The sequence below is a fragment of the Olea europaea genome, chromosome 11, assembly GCF_002742605.1.
Source record: "Olea europaea var. sylvestris chromosome 11, O_europaea_v1, whole genome shotgun sequence".
In the NCBI taxonomy this organism is placed as follows: Eukaryota; Viridiplantae; Streptophyta; class Magnoliopsida; order Lamiales; family Oleaceae; genus Olea; species Olea europaea.
In genome coordinates this window covers 15259178-15276668 of record NC_036247.1, presented here as the reverse complement: position 1 = coordinate 15276668, position 17491 = coordinate 15259178, and the positions used below count along the sequence as shown (strand labels likewise).

Sequence of the window (17491 nt, the reverse complement as noted above, 5' to 3'; positions counted from 1 at the left end):
TAGATATAGTCGCTATGTACAATTTTAAAATTGTTGGAACTGAGTGCAACAAATGTTAGGTTAGGGATATCGGTGCCACAAATACGAAAGATTAAAGACCCATAATGTAATTACATAGAATGTAACGTGTAAAACTTTAATTTACAGATTACGGTTAATTACACCATATATTAAAAAGAGTTGTGATGCAGGTATTGGCCTGTTTGGTCACAAGTCAACTCATTCTTTTAATATTTATTTTTTAAATTTTTCAAAAACAAATCGATCAACGTGTTCAAGATAAGTCAACTCGTCTCAATACGAGCCAAAGTAGTCCATCGGCCAAATCGAGTCAAGTAACGAGCCAACGAGCAACTTGACTCGCGGAGGGGGATGAGAAAGATAAAAATGGGAAAACCTTTTGAGGCTGGTAAGAGTGTAACAAAATTATCATGCAAAACTCATGATAAGTTTGGAGGGAGTCCGTTGTTGAGGACAGAATAAAAGGTTGGGAGAGAAATATACGAGGGTCAATATTTGAGTGGGCCACAGCCGCAATTTTATACTTGTACGAAACTTAATGTAATAATAAAGTCCCTGTTTTGTTCTGATTTTTCAAGTCAAAAAATTTATTTTTTGACCGTTGCTTAACATGATTAGTCGTCATTTTTTACTTCTTCACTCATATTTGAAACCCACTTTTCTCTCTAATGGTCAAAAAACTGATTCTAAAAATCAGTACCAAACAAGCCCCAAATGAATCTCAATCAATTTATACAAACTAGAAAGTGAACGAAGTATTCTCGGTGATCAGCATCAAATCTTGTTGATCCTACAACAGCTCATGACTTGAAAACTCGAAACCCCAACATGAATTCTAGAACCATACCCCAACATGAATTCTAGAACCAGAATATACTCATTTGCAAGCATGGAATTTACATGGAAAGAAAATAAATTCTACACAATTCAATTGCCTTAAACTTATTTGTATGAAAATTAATAATTAAATATATTTGATTGATTTAATTTTCAACCTAGAAAATATTATGTTCATCCATTTTTTATTAGAGGGTATGAGAGAGCGAATAGATAAGAAATTCTCTTCCTTGTTTTTGAAGAAAATATGGTCACGTGACCAAAAATTGGAAAATATTTTCCATAAAAATAAATTGTCAGTCAAACATCCCAAAAATGGGAATTTGGATGAAAAAATGACATTTTTCATTAAAAATAAAGTCAATCAAACACACTCTAATAGTTAATCTGGACTGGTGATGGAATTAAGAACTAATCAAAATTCACGAAGAGTCAAATACTAGATTGGCCAAAGCATGCAAGATGAAGCTAATTAGGTTTCAAGAAAAGCAAGCCAAAAGCATCCCCATTACCACAAAAGTAGAAATATGCATCAATCCCCAAAATTATGCAAGTTAATATATAACGAGGTTTTCAACTTATAATCTCATGTTTTAAGCCGAAGATTTGGTATAGAAATGGATGCCAACAGCCACACCCAAGATGACCAGGGGAACCAAGAACTGGAGGAGTTTGATGATGAAATCAGATGTTTTGTCTTGGTTGTAGTGAGGCTGCTTTGGAGGAGTGTACTGGGTTTTGGTTGGGACGGTTGATGTATCAAAGTCACCAACATAAAATTCATCCATCATTGCCTTTGCAGTGCTACTATGGCCAACATCCTCAAAATCATCAGTTGCATCCTTCCCTGCAGAGGAAAAATCACTGGGATTATCAATAGACCAATAACTTTATGCATAATCACAAGCACATATGATGTTGAAAATGTCACAGTAAACATCGTCATCACTTGGAAACCATTTTATATTCGACAGTATTACCTGTTGCAGACAACAAAACTTCATCTCCACCAGGATGGTCTTCCAAGAATTTTGTAACATCATAAACCTGTGCAAAAGTTTAAAAGCACAGATGACTTCTAACAAGCATGAGGAAACAAAATAAACAAAATAAACATAGGATACATACACATACTAAATTGAGATGACATCATGGCACCCTCAATTTTAAGCAACACCTTTCATTATCAACACCATACCTTACAAGTCTAATTGCTGTTCGATCATTTGTTTCCACGTGGCTCTAGCATACAAATTTTAAATATAAATACATAAACATTGCATCCATGCGAATCTTATTCATTGAATTGGCTTTATCATAATAAGTAATAGTTAGGCATCCCTGGAATCCATTTCAAATGCATATTTTCCCCGAGTTCATTAGTATCATTAAAATCAGTTACAATGATATTGATATAGATATTGGAAGAGCCATACTTCAAAAGCTAGCTATTGAAGTTGGAAGCCCAAATCTATGTAAACTAAACACTGAAAGCTCATACTTTCGATGTGAGATTCAAATTCCATACTGTACAATGAGAACCATAACAATCTACGACGCTCCATGATCCCGACGCCCACGTCGGACTAGATATGCACTAGTTCATGACTAATCCCAGACGAACATTGCTATGCCAATGTCACCATCCGCTACTCGATTGCAACCGAGAGACATGGTGCTTGTTCTAATACCAATGATATAAATCTTGGGAAAGCCATATCTCGAAAGCTAGTTATTGAAATTGGAGAGTCCAAGTTTATATCAAAAACCCATGCTTTTGATATGAGATTCAATTCCCATACCTTGCATGGGAACCATAAAATTATAGAGTTTGGTAAATTTTCTATATTGGCTACTGCAGCATTTGCGTAGCACAAACTATAGACCATTATCCTAAAAATCTTATCCACTCAAGTTTAATCAGTTTACTAGTTACGCTGGAAATATGTAGCTTCAACTAATAGTAGCATAAAGATTGCTATTTTCCTCTCAATTTGCCATTACTGAACAAAATACACGTTACTTTAAATCCGTGTGATATATAGGGTATAAAACCACCAAAACATGCTAACACCATTATTTCATCAAGAAGAAAATTTATGGTGTTTTTATGAGGAAGAATAGGAATTTTCATGGTGCAAATCAATTTCATTCTCCAACTATATATATATATATATATATAACCACTAAAACATGCCAACACCATTATTTCATCAATAAGAAGATTTAAAGTGTTTTTATGAGGAAGAATAGGAATTTTCATGGTGCAAATCAATTTCATTCTCCAACTATAGTAGTTCACTTGTTGCTCTTTCAAATTAATCAAGAGTTGAGAGAGAAAATCATATTCAACGGATAAGAATCCTTCGCTTTTACTGCAAAGTGAACAAAAAATTGAAGATGAAACATCAATCAATTAAAAAATATATTACAAAGCTCGATTAAGCGGGTAGCAAAAAGAATTGGCTGTTCAATGAGAGCAACCAATCATGTAAACCTTCTAAAGTTTATTTTAGAAGGAAAAGTTTTTCCATGAGATTCTGACTCAAATTTCACACCGAACAAGGGATCATTACAATTGGATCATAGCAGCCGTAAGTAAAATGCCAAATAGCTATACAAACACTGCATCAAGACAGATCTTGAATAAAATCTCTAGAATCAACATGGGAATTACCGGAATTAAACGACGACAAATTAATATGATACCAAACAGCAAGGAGCAACCTTCAATGAGTATTTTCCAACAGTAGTCAATGCGATTGCACTTGAATAAAGAAATAAACATGCATGATTAACTCAAATTTTCAGTGAACCTGGGCAGGTCAGCCAGAGATTCTCTTGAAGACAATTTACTCCAATTTTTCACTTCAGATTGATGCAAAATAGGGCAAACCATTCAAGTTAATGACCCAATAATGTTGGTTTTTTCCTATTTTGAGTGAGTAATTTTTTGTATCAAATAAGTTGGCCCATAAATTCTGCCAATTTTGTCAATAATTGCATAATCGTTGGTATTGAATAAGGTAGACTCAATAGTGGTAGAGCTGTACATGGAACACGGTTTTGGATCCCTAATGCCATCTATTCCATTCGGTTTTCTTACACCATTGTCAAGAGATTGAAAAGACATTAGAAGCACTCCCATCCAAGGCATAAAGCTCCATTTTCGGACTGCACAGTTGATATCAATGACTGAAGGTACATTTTTGGTCCATTTAATTTCCGCATTTGATCTATGTGCAATTTAAAGTTCATATGGCATGATTAGATCGCAAGTATACATTCTAACAGTTGGTATCAGAGTCCACTTTACCTCTACCTTGCTCATTTTGCTCTGTGCAATTTTCCTAGAAATTTACTGTAATTTTTCAGAGATTTCAAATTCTTATTTCATAGTTTTTGATGAAACTTAAGGTTAGGAATTATTAAAAATTTGGATTTCTAACATTTCTGGGATTTTATACGTAAATTTTGGTGTCCGGAATGTGTAGAAACTGCAAGGTTTCTATTTAGGTTGGAACCGGGTCAAATATACTCGGCTAAAGGTTGAGGACGACTTGTTAGTAATTAAAAAAATAGTAAACAATCTTTTCAAACCCGCAGTTAGCGTTTCTTCATTACCGTTGCAGAGAGACAGGCCAAATTGTGTTGACATGCAGTGGGCCTTTCAGTCCTTGTCTTTTACTAATTAAAGTACAAGAATGGTTTTTGTTTTGACCATTAGTTTCCAGCATACGAGCCAACTTGCATGAGATAAAGACTGCTGTTGTTCTGCAATTCTAATAAAGTAATGGTTTGGCAAAGACAAAAATCCATTCTACCAGTTTGTTACTACATGTAAATAAGTTACAAAATTAATGGGAATTGTTCGGTGGTTTTGTTTTCATATGCACTAAAATTATTTTATTTAGTGTTTTGTATGTATAAATTTTATTGGTTTGTTATACATGCAATATTAAGTTAAATAATTTAGTATATTAAAATTTAATTTTTGAGCTCATATTGCTTATGGGTTTGTGCAATTTATATGAGCATATTTTGTGAATTATATTTAATGTCAAGTGATCCATGTAATTTCAATTAATTAGGAAGTAACCACAGCATCCTTAATTATGCAAAATTATATATTAGAGTATAGGATCACATATTGAGGAAAGACATTAATTGTGGTTGATCATATTTAATATAGTAAATTTTATCCCACAAATTTTTTTATTATATTTGTATAATCAAACTAGGATAAAATATTGAATTACTTTCCTAATTACCCACAGGAACTAGGAATTACAACGTGATTTAATAGTTTTATCATAAAATTTATACATGGATCTAATAGAGTAGGATTTTAGCCCACAGGCAAGTTCTGTCATTAGATTCATAATTTTGAAACATGATTTACATTGGTAAAACATGATATGTATTCATTTGTCTCAAATTTTATGCATGTTTGATTTTCTTACAGTCATGCAACTTGCGAATTTCTCTGATATTAAGTGTGAAATTCCCGAACTGAAAAGGGACAACTATAAAGTGTGCAAGGAGAGAATTCTTCTTCATTTGGGGTGCATGGATATCAATTATGCTATAAGGAAAGACAAGCCGAATATTACTGCAACCAGCACTCCAGAAGAAAAGGTTCTTTATGAATAGGAGCGGTCTAATCGCCTTAGTATGATGTTCATAAAGACCAAAATCTCAGCTGGTATTCGAGGTTATGTGGATAAGCATGACGATGTCAAAGCGTTACTAAAGGCTATTAATGAACAGTTTATAACTTCAAACAAAGCACTTGCTAGCACCCTGATAATAAAATTTTCATCCTTAAGGCTCGGCAGTGTGAGAGGTGTGGATGAGCACATCATGCAAATGAGGGACATTGCAGCTTTGCTGAAAACTTTGGAGGTTAAAATGTCTTATTCTTTCCTTGTGCACTATATATTAAATACTCTTCCGCAGCAATATGGATCCTTCAAAATCTCTTATAACACGCATAAAAACAAATGGTCAATCAATGAACTTCTGACCATGTGTATTCAAGAGGAAGGAAGGTTGGCTGTGGAAATGGGTGAGAGTGCATTGTTGACAACACGTGAGAAGGATCATAACCAAGGGAAGAATCATAACCAAGCCAAGCAAAAGGGGAAAGGTAAAATACCACCCTAAGGTGAAATCAAAAAGGAAAATAAGTGTTTTTTTTTTTTTTTTTTTGTAAAAAGAAGGGGCACATGAAGAAAGATTGCACCAAGTTTCACAAATGGCTTGAGATGAAAGGTAATTCAATCTTCCTTGCTTGTTATGAATCTAATATGGTTGATGTTAATCATAATACATGGTGGGTTAATTCTGGTGCTACAATCCGTATTTCAAATACCTTGCAAAGTATGTAAAATCTAAGAAAGTCGGTGGAAAGTGAACAAAACATCTTATCAGGAAACAAGATGGGCTCACATGTGGAGGCTATTGGAACATGCAGTTTAGTTTAAAACAATGGCTATATTTTAGAATTGGAAAGACCTTTTATGTTCCAAGTTTTTCTAGAAATTTATTTTCGGTTTCAAGACTTGTACCTTTGGGATATTCCTTTATTTTTTCAGACACATCTTCAAGTTTATTTTATAATTTAGTCTTATTGGGAATGGTAAATTGTCTAATGGTCTTTTCTCTATTAATTTACAACATAGTACTGATAATAATGTTATGGATGTTCACACTGGTATGAAATGATGTGTTATGAATGAAGATTCCTCTACATTGTGGCATCGAAGATTGGGATATATCTCCATAGAAAGGATTAAGAGATTGGTGAATAATGGAATACTTAGTACTTTGAATTTTACTAATTTTGACACTTGTGTGGATTGTATTGTGGATTGTATTAAGGGAAAGCAAACCAAAAAGTCTAAGAAAGGTGCTAAGAGAACTACAGAAAGTTAGACGTCATACATTCAAACATTTGTAGTCCAGACATGGGCTCGTATGGCCCGAAATACTTCATCTTTTTCATTGATGATTATTCACGATACATGTATATCTACTTGCTTCATAACAAGAACAAAGCACTTGATGCCTTTAAAGTTTTTAAGGCCGAAGTAGAGAAACAACATGGAAAGCAAATTAAGATTGTGAGAACAGATAGAGGTGGAGAATATTATAGTAGATACACCGATGATGGACAAGCACCTACTCCATTTGCAAAGTTTCTTCAAGAGCATGGGATAGTTACCCAATACACCATACCTGGTTCTCCAGACCAAAATGTCGAAAAGAAGAAATTGAACGTTATTGGACATGGTGCAACGTATGCTTAGCAGCTCCAAGCTTCCTAGATCTGTGTAGACCGAAGCTCTTAAAACGGCAGTGTATATATTAAACCGAATTCCAACTAAGACTATCCCAAAGACACCATTTGAATTATGGAAATGTTGGAAATCGAGTTTGTGACATACGCGCATTTGGGGATGCTCGTCTAAAGTAAGAGTTTATAATCCACAAGAGAAGAAACTAGAACCAAAGACTATTAGTGGGTATTTCATTAGATATGTCGAAAGGTCAAAAGGGTACAGATTCTATTGTCCATCTCACAGCACTAGGATTGTGGAGTTAAGAAATGCAAAGTTTCTTGAGAATAACTAAATTAGTGAGAGCGATCGATTCCAAGACATTGTTTTTAAAAAAAATCATATTGATGCTCAACCTTCCACTTCAAGTGACAGATTGATTATCGTTCACAACACCCTTCAAATTCAAACAGGTGTTAGACAACCAATCATTGAAGTTCCACAAGTTGCTGATAACAATCCAGCAGATCAATATGTTCAAGAATTGCCTGAAATTGTTGAACAACTGGTTGAACAACATGATCCTTAAGAAAATGTTGATACAACATTAAGGAGATCTACTAGAGTAAGGAAATCAGTTATAACTGGTGATTATATTGTGTATTTACAAGAATTGGACTATAACATCGAAGCTGAAAATGATCCTGAAACGTTTTCACAAGCCATGAATTGTAAAGAATCAAATTTATGGTATAATGCAATGAAAGATGAGATGGATTCTATGGCATCCAATGGAGTCTGGGATCTTGTCAAGTTGCCTAATGGTGCAAGGGTCAGTGGATGTAAATGGGTCTTTAAGACAAAGGACTCATTAGGCAACATTGAAAGACATAAAGTAAGACTTGTAGCTAAGGAATTTACTCAAAAGGAAGGAATTGACTATAAGGAGATATTTCTACTGTATCTAAGAAAGATTCTCTACGTCTCATTATGGGATTGGTTGCACATTTTGATTTAAAGTTGCAACAAATGGATGTGAAGACGGCCTTTCTCAATGGAGACCTAGAGGATGAGGTGTATATAAAATAACCAAAAGGATTCTCCTCTAGTAGTGATGAGCATTTGGTATGCAAACTTAAGAAATTCATATATGGATTGAAACAAGTCTCCCATCAATGGTATTTAAAATTTCATGATGTTATCTTTTCATTTGACTTCGTAGAGAACATTATGAATCAATGTATATATCAGAAGGTCAGTGGGAGTAAAAAAAAATTTCTTATTCTATATGTGAATGATATTTTACTTGTAGCTAATGATAAATGTTTGCTATATAAGGTGAAACAATTTTTCTCTAAAAAGCATAAAAATCTACAGGGATAGACCATGAGGTATTTTGGGTCTGTCACAAGAAACCTATATCAATAAGCTATGATGAACCGATACGTTTATGTGTCCGACACGATACATGTCGGACACGTCAACTCGTGATTTTTCAAAAAAGTACCGACACGACACGTCGACACGTTGATTAAATTCTTTAAAAATTTTCATTTATATAGTATAAATTTAGTTTTATATTTATTATTGATTTTTCTTGTTGAAATCTTTTAAATATGAGTATTTATTTGTTATTTACTAATAATTTTGAATTAAAAATATATAATAATTATAGTAAGAAAAAAATGATTATTGTAGAGTGTCGGTACCAACACGCCAACACGGACACGCTACCCTAGTTAGAGTGTCCGTGCTATAGAGTCAATAAGATTTTAGAGAGATTTCGAATGAAAGATTGTTCATCAAGTATAGCTCCCATTGTGAAGGGTGATAGATTAAATTCGAACCAGTGCCCGAAAAGTGATTTTGAAAGGGAGCAAATGAAGAACATTCCATATGCTTCTGTTATCAGAAGCCTAATGTATGCGTTGGTCTGCATAAGACCTGACATTGCATTTGCTCTTGGAATGATATCAGAATAATCCAGCTATGGACCACTGGAGAGCTGCAAAGAAGGTGCTGAGGTACCTTCAAGGGACGAAAGATTACACGCTTATGTATAAACGAATTGTTAATCTGGAAGTGATTGGTTACTCAAATTCGGACTTTGCTAGCTGCGTTGATTCACGAAAATCAACATTTGGATACATTTTCATGTTTGCTAGTGGAGCTGTATCTTGGAGAAGCGCAAAGCAAACCTTGACTGCTACTTCTATTATGGAGACTGAGTTCATATCTTGTTTTGAGGCAACCTTGCATGGTGTATGATTGAAGAGTTTTATTTCTGGACTTAGAATTGTGGATTCAATTTCTAGGCCACTAAGGATATTTTGTGATAATTTAGCTCAGTTTTATGACAAAAAATAACAAAAGTGGCAGTCGAAGCAAACACATCGATATCAAGTATTTAGCGATAAGAGAATGTGCTAAAGATAAAACAATGGTCATTGAACACATTAACACTGAATTAATTATTGCTAATCCTTTGACAAAAGACATGCCACCATTCAAGTTTAAGGATCATGTAGACCGAATGGGACTTTGTTTCTTAAAATGATTTCGTAGTATGGACCAATGTCATTAATAATAAAACTCTATTTTCAGTTGTGATAATTTCTCATTTTTGTTATGTGCACATTCATTGGTTGGAGAAATATCATTAATGTTTGGACTTGGAATAAACATAAGGTTTATTGATTAAGCTATATGGGCTAATGTTAAGATACACGCTACATTGTAATACATGGAAGATAATACCAGTTCTAAGAGGACCTATCGCCATGATTTATGTACTTGTTTCTTACTAAAGGAAATGATAGAATTTTTTGGCCAAGGGGGAGAATGTTGATTTTTTCCTATTTTGAGTGCGTAATTTTTGGTATCAAATAAGTTGACCCATAAATTCTACAAATTTTGTCAATAATTGCATAATTATTGGTATTGAATAAGGTAAACTCAGTAGTGGTAGAGCCTATATATGAAACACGGTTTGGATCCCTAATGCCATCTATTCCATTCAGTTTTCTTACTCCATTGTCAAGAGATTGAAAAGGCATTAGAAGCACTCCAATCCAAGGCATAAAGCTTCATTTTCGGATTGCACAGTTGATATCAATAGCTGGAGGTATATTTTCGGTCCATTTAATTTCCGCAATAGATCTATGTGCTATTTAAAGTTTATATGGCATGACTAGATCACAAGTATACATTCTAACAAATAAAATATGCTACATTTTGAAAACTAAACGCTCTTGAAAATTATGCTCCAACAACTATAATTTTTCTTGCCGAAACAATGGCATAAATTCCTAATGCTTTACATGCAACTGGAAACAAGTCCCCAGCACAGATCAGATCGAGCTGATCTATAATGTAGTCAAAAAGAAAAAAAGATATCAACTTATACCGTATATTTTAATTTTCAGAAAAGATAAAATCAGATTCAAATATTCAAAACCAATGAACCAAAACTAGAAAAATTGAATCAAATACTAAAGAAAAATTCACTTCAAAATCACAGAAACAAAAACCCAAATCAAGATAACTTTTTTAATAGATCTAGATATTGCATAACCGGATTAGATCGAACCCATTTAAATACAATTAAAAGGGTCCAAAATTTTTAGCAAAATTCAGAAGAATTTCTCATACCTTGCCATCAATGATAAGCCAACAGTCCTTGGCGTTGTTGTGCTCAGAAACCTCAGCCAAAGTAAAAATTTTGCTCATTTTATGAAGAATTAAAAGGGGTTCTGATTCGAGTAGGTCGAAAACTCCTTCAAGACCTGTAAGAGGGCTTGATGGAAATAAGGAGTGCGGTAGAAGAGCGTGTGGTTGGCGAGTCAATATTTTATGTTGGATGCGCAGCCGGTTGGTGAACAAAAAGATGGGCCATCAAATGTCAAATTTCAACCATTACAATCACCTGCTTTGTATAATTCCTCTATGACCCAAAAAAAACCTTTTAGAAACGTTACTTTTTTACTTTTTCATGGTATTTTTGGTTAGAGCATCAATGTCCTCTTTTGGGAGATCAATGTCCTCATATTTTTAGTCTAATTGGTGGGGATTGTAATATAGATTTTTTAAAGTCAAAATAAATAATTAATTTTAACCTTTTATTTCATGGAACTCATAAATATTTAACTACATATTTTATTAATTTTTATCAAAATTTATTAAAAATCTTATTTTAATCTCCATCAAACCGGGATTTTTTTTTTTTTTTTTTTTTTTTTTCTTGATGGCTTGTGCTCAACTCTCTTACTTAATTGCAATTATATATAACAACGTTGAGACTTGTCAATTAGTTATTAAGAATTACCAATCAACTTAATCGTGTAATAATGAGATACGTGTACTTTATATCTTATGTGCCATGCATATTTAAGCGGATGAGATTGTTGGAAAAAAGGTTAATGGGTCAATTTTGAGCCCAAATTTCAGTGGGACCCACCTTTTAATTAATACGGGACCTAGCATATTCAAGTTCTACTTCGCGAGATGATTAACGTGATGTATTTATTTATCGAAAATCATTTAAAATTGAATAAAATATTAAATGTTAAAGTAACCCACATAAACTAAGGATTATAGAAGAATTTGATTTTTCAAACACTTATCCCACATAGGAAAGTTAGGAAACTTTGGTGTGGTTTATAAGGTGAAAGTTTGGAATTGGGTTTGGGCCCCAAAGGGTACCAATAGTTTTTGGTAGGGGGAAAACCTATATCCTATTGGGTTCGGTCATAAACCCATATGCATGCGCGCTGCCGCCGCCGTCCGTCCGGCCGGCTCGGCACGAGCATGAAATTTATTTAAAATTTTGGGCCAAATTGTAAATAATCAAATTCTTGGGTACAATATGAAATTTAAATTTTGGCTTATTTCGGGTGTTTTATTTTCTTTTATACCGACCAAACAGTTGACTGTTTACTGACCAAACAGTCGACTATTAGCCGACTGTTAACCGACTTAACAGACACGACTTTTAAGAATAGCATGTCTGTTTGGATTTTTGAGACTTGTCTGAAAGGTGATGACTGTTCGAATGGCCACGAACAAGTCTATAAATAGCCAACCTCTCTACCAGAAAATTTACACCATTTTCATTGCAAACTTTCTGTGTTTTGAATCTCATTTCCCTCTCTCTCGTTCTGATATTGTCTCGAAGTAAAGCACAGTTCGCTGAGTTTGTTGGAACTCTTGCAGATTGCAGTGCTACTTCCGTAGGAGACGAAAATTCGTTCTATCCTGGGAAACGATTGCTGGACGCCTTTAGCACCATTGAAGGCAGCAAATTCGTTTTAAGGAAACATCGTGAAATCGGTGGGCTCAAATTACTGTTTAAATCCTATTGATCAAATTCTTACATTCAAGTGATTCTGTCGGATTGTTTTCGAAGGAGTAACTTCAAACTCCAGAAACAACAATCTTAAAACGAATTTTGTTCTATTATTATTTTGTTTCTGTTTCTACTCCTTCTTACTGTTGATCTTTTGATTGTGTTTCAGAAATGGCAATTTCTGGTACCACACTCCTGAATACGACCGGAGAAAAATCAGAAAAGTTTAATGGGTCAGATTTCAAGCGTTGGCAGCAAAAAATGCTTTTTTATTTGACAACATTAAATCTGGCTAAATTTCTCAAAGAAAACGCGCCTTCATATATCGAGCAAGACAGTGATGCTGAAAAATTGGCTGCAATTGATGCATGAAAGCATTCTGATTTCTTATGCAAAATTATGTACTTAATGGACTGGATAACACATTATATAATGTGTACTGCAATGTCAAGTCCGCAAAAGAACTGTGGAAATCTTTGGACACAAAGTACAAAATCGACGGCACGAAGAAATTCATTGTTGGTCGTTTTTTGGATTATAAAATGGTTGACAACAAGACTATCATATCTCAAGTTCAAGAACTTCATATCATACTTAGCGACATCCATGCCGAAGGAATGAAACTAAGTGAATCATTCCAAGTCGCTACACTAATTGAGAAATTACCACCTTCATGGAAGGATTTCAAGAATTGCCTAAAGCACAAGCGGAAGGAAATGAAATTTGAAGATATCATTGTCTGATTGAGAATAGAAGAAGACAATCGCGAAACGAAAAAAAGGAATGGTGCATCTAATTCGATGGAATCAAAAGCCAACATTGTAGAAAGAGGCTTCAAGACAAGCAAAAAGAGGAAGCACAATGGGGAAGGACAAATTGGTTCTTCAAAAACTGCTAAAAAGTTTAAAGGCAACTGTTACAATTGTGGCAAGGCAGGACATCGATCCAAGGATTGTCGAAAGCCAAAAAATGTGAAGGAAAAAACTAAACAAGCCAATGTAACAGAACTTGAGAACCTCACTGATAAGGTATAAGACATGAATCTTTCTGCGGTCGTCTCTGAATGCAACTTAATTGAAAACACTAAGGAGTGGTAGGTAGATACTGGAGCTACTTGTCACATACGCTCAAACCGTGGGATGTTCTCTACCTACAAAGCAATGGATCATGATGAACATCTCTACATGAGAAACTCGTCATCTTTCAAGGTAGAAGGACATGGGAAGATAGTGCTGAAAATAACAAGTAGAAAAGAGCTCACTCTGAATGATGTTCTTCATGTGCCCGATATTAGGAAAAACTTGGTATCTGGTTCTCTACTAAGTAAGAATGAGTTTAAGCTAGTATTTGTCTCGGACAAATTTGTACTCTTAAAGAATGAAATATTTGTAGGAAAAGGCTACCTGAATGAGGGGCTCTTTAAATTGAATGTAATGACTGTTGTACCTCCAATTATGAATAAGAATAAATCTTCTTCTTACTTGCTTGAGTCATTTAACATTTGGCATGAACGATTAGGACATACAAGTTATAACACTTTGCGTAGACTAATCAAAATAGATTTATTATCAAAGTGTGATTTAAATCCTAATCACAAATGCGATATATGTGTAGAAGTCAAAATGTTACGTCTACCCTTTTGTTCTGTTGAAAGAAGTACCAAACCCCTAGATTTAATTCACACCGACATATGTGATTTAAAATTTGTTCAAACTAGAGGAAGTAATAAGTACTTTATCACTTTTATCGATAATTGTACTCAATATTCCTATGTATATTTGCTCAAAAGCAAAGACGAAGCAATTGAAATGTTTAAACACTACAAGTTAGAAGTTGAAAATCAACTTAGCAAAAAGATTAAGGCCATAAGAAGTGATAAAGGTGGTGAATATGATTCACCATTTGAGAAATTCTGTTCGGAACACATAATTATTCATCAAACTACCGCGCCTTATTCTCCTCAATCTAATGGTATTATTGAACGCAAGAATCAAATATTGAAGGAGATGATGAATGCTATGTTAATAAGTTCTGGATTACCGCAGAACTTGTGAGGGGAAGCTTTGCTTTCTACCAACTATATTCTTAACAAACTACCACATCGAAAAACGCAAAAGATACCTTATGAAGTATGGAAAGGTCACAAACCTAATTATAAATACTTGAAAGTATGGGGATGTTTGGCTAAGGTAGTAGTTCCTAAACTTAAAAGGGTTAAGATAAGACCTAAAACCATTGATTGTGTATTCATTGGTTATGCCTACCATAGTAATGCGTACAGATTTATGGTCTATAAGTCTGAAATACCTGATATGCATGTTATTACAATTATTGAATTAAGGGATGATACATTTTTCGAAAATACTTTTCCTTATAACACGCAAGGTGAATCAAATTCACAAAAGAGATCTCGTGAAAACGAAGAAACTATAGATCAAGAATCTATAAATGAACAACCTAGACGAAATAAGAGGGCTAGGACGTCAACCTCCTTTGGGCCTGATTTTCTAACATATTTGTTAGAAAATGAACCTCAAAGTTTTAAGGAGGTTATGTCATCAACTGAAGTTTCATATTGGAAAGAAGCTATTCATGGTGAAATTGAATCCATACTACAAAATCATACTTGGGAATTAGTAGACCTCCCTCCTAGTAATAAGCCTTTGGGATGTAAATGGATTTTCAAAAGGAAAATGAAAACAGATGGATCAATTGACAAATATAAAGCAAGATTTGTCGCTAAAGGCTACAAGCAAAAAGAATGTCTTGATTATTTTGATACCTATTTTCCTGTGACAAGAATCACATCCATACGTATGCTTATTGCAATAGTAGCATTGAATGGTTTGGATATACATCAAATGGATGTTAAAACGGCATTTTTAAATGGAGAATTAGATGAAGAAATTTATATGGAGCAACCTGAAGGATTTGTTGCCTCAGGACAAGAAAAGAAAGTGTGTCGACTTGTTAAATCATTATATGGATTAAAACAAGCTCCTAAGAAATGACATGAAAAATTTGACATGGTTATGATGTCAAATGCTTTCAAAATTAACGAGTGTGACAAGTGTGTTTATGTCAGGAACACTCTAAATCGATATGTCATGGTATGTTTATATGTAGATGACATGTTGATTATGGGTAACAATGATACCATAATTCAAACTACAAAAAGGATGCTAACAAGTAAATTTGAAATGAAGGATTTAGGTGTGGCTGATGTTATATTAGGAATTAAAATCTCTAGAACATTTGATGGTCTCATATTATCTCAATCACACTACATTAAGAAGATTCTTGATAAATTCAAGAAATATAATATTATTCTTATGAAAACACCTATGGATGTTAGTATGCATCTTGTTTCCAATACTGGTGATAGTAAGTCTCAAATGGAATACTCTCGTATTATTGACAGTTTAATGTATGTCATGAATTACACTCGACCTGATATTGCCTATTCAATTAGTAGGCTAAGTCGATAAACAAGTAATCCAAGCACTGATCATTGGAAGGCTATTGTTAGAGTTTTAGGGTATTTAAAACATACCCAAAATTTTGGATTGCACTATTCGAGATATCCAGCAGTACTTGAAGGATACTGTGATGCAAATTGGATATCAGATTCTAAAGACTCCAAATCAACAAATGGATATGTCTTTACACTTAGAGGTGCTGCAATATCATGTAAATCTTCAAAACAGATATGTATAGCTAGATCAACAGTGGAATCTGAATTCATTGCATTAAACAAAACCAGAGAAGAAGTCGAATGGCTACGAAACTTTCTAGAAGATATTTCATGTTGGATAAAACCTGTGCCTACTATATGTATCCATTGCGATAGTCAATCAGCAATTGGTAGGGCACAAAATGCAATGTACAACGGTAAATCTCGACATATACATCGTAGACACAATACTGTTAGACAATTGCTCTCTACAGGCATTATCTCTATAGAGTATGTGAAATCAAAAGAGAATATTGCGGATCCGCTAACTAAAAGTTTAACAAGAGAGCAAGTCGAAAGTTCATCGAAGGGGATGTGATTAAAACTAATAAAATAATCAAAAGTTTCCATGGTGGCAACCCAACCTAGTTGACTGGAGATCCCAAGATCTAGGTTCAATGGGACAACTGAACTGTAAAAAACTTAGTATGCACTGGGAAGATTTTACTTCTACCCATTCCTATGATGAGCCAGTGCCCAGCTGCCGCAAAATAGGTTAAAATACGCTATTAATGATGTCTATATCTTGATTCGTTCAAGTGGAGTATAGCAGAATACTCTTTATGGAAATCACCTATGTGAGCGAGAAGGGCCCGCTTCTAAGAGAATTAGGTGAAGATGAATTCTCTAAAAATCACTCATGAACCAGGAGGTGTCCAAGGCCAAAATGGACACAAACGTGAGAACCAACTGTGTTCGAAGAAAACTGTATGACTTCTATTGTCTAGATTTCCATAAACGGCTGACTGTTCAAAGCAACTTACTACTGATTGGCTAAGGAATTCCGATAGATTTTACTAGGGAAAGTTCAAAGTCATTGACTACTTATCCCGATGCAGTCTTCTTCAATTTTTTCTTTGAAAAACATATCAGATGTTATCGTTTGGAATAAAGGCCAACATATTTCATTCATGTGGGGGATTGTTGGAAAAAATGGTTAATGGGTCAACTTTGAGCCTAAATTTCACTGGACCCACCTTTTAATTAATACGGGACCTAGTATATTCACGTTCTATTCCGCGAGATGATTAACGTGATGTATTTATTTATCGAAAACCATTTAAAATTGAATGAAATATTAAGTGTTAAAGTAACCCACATAAATTAAAGATTATGGAAGAATTTGATTTTTCAAACACTTATCCCACATAAGAAAGTTAGGAAACTTTGGTGTGGTCTATAAGATGGAAGTTTGGAATTGGGTTTGGGCCCCAAGGGGTACCAATAGTCTTTGGAAAGGGGAAGACCTATATCCTATTGGGTTCGATCATAAAT

General features: G+C 34.2%; 1 protein-coding gene across 1 annotated transcript; it reads right to left on the bottom strand.

Annotated features, from left to right (window-relative positions):
• Positions 1 to 1279: 1279 nt before the first annotated feature.
• On the bottom strand, positions 1280 to 11052 carry LOC111403566 (cytochrome b5, seed isoform). The gene is made up of 3 exons (XM_023032119.1): positions 10791 to 11052; positions 1839 to 1905; positions 1280 to 1705 (listed from the first exon to the last, which is right to left on the bottom strand). Exons 1-3 carry the CDS (start codon positions 10866 to 10868, stop codon positions 1452 to 1454), a joined length of 399 nt encoding a protein of 132 aa, XP_022887887.1. The 5' UTR covers positions 10869 to 11052; the 3' UTR covers positions 1280 to 1451.
• Between the last annotated feature and the right edge of the window lie 6439 nt (positions 11053 to 17491).

Excerpts from the sequence above, each read along its gene's own strand:
- LOC111403566 (XM_023032119.1), bottom strand. The coding sequence starts at position 10,868 with ATGAGCAAAATTTTTACTTTGGCTGAGGTTTCTGAGCACAACAACGCC. Across the intron at positions 1,906-10,790 it reads GGCTTATCATTGATGGCAAG|GTTTATGATGTTACAAAATT; the intron begins GTATGAGAAATT and ends ACTTTTGCACAG. Across the intron at positions 1,706-1,838 it reads AGTTTTGTTGTCTGCAACAG|GGAAGGATGCAACTGATGAT; the intron begins GTAATACTGTCG and ends TTTCCTCTGCAG.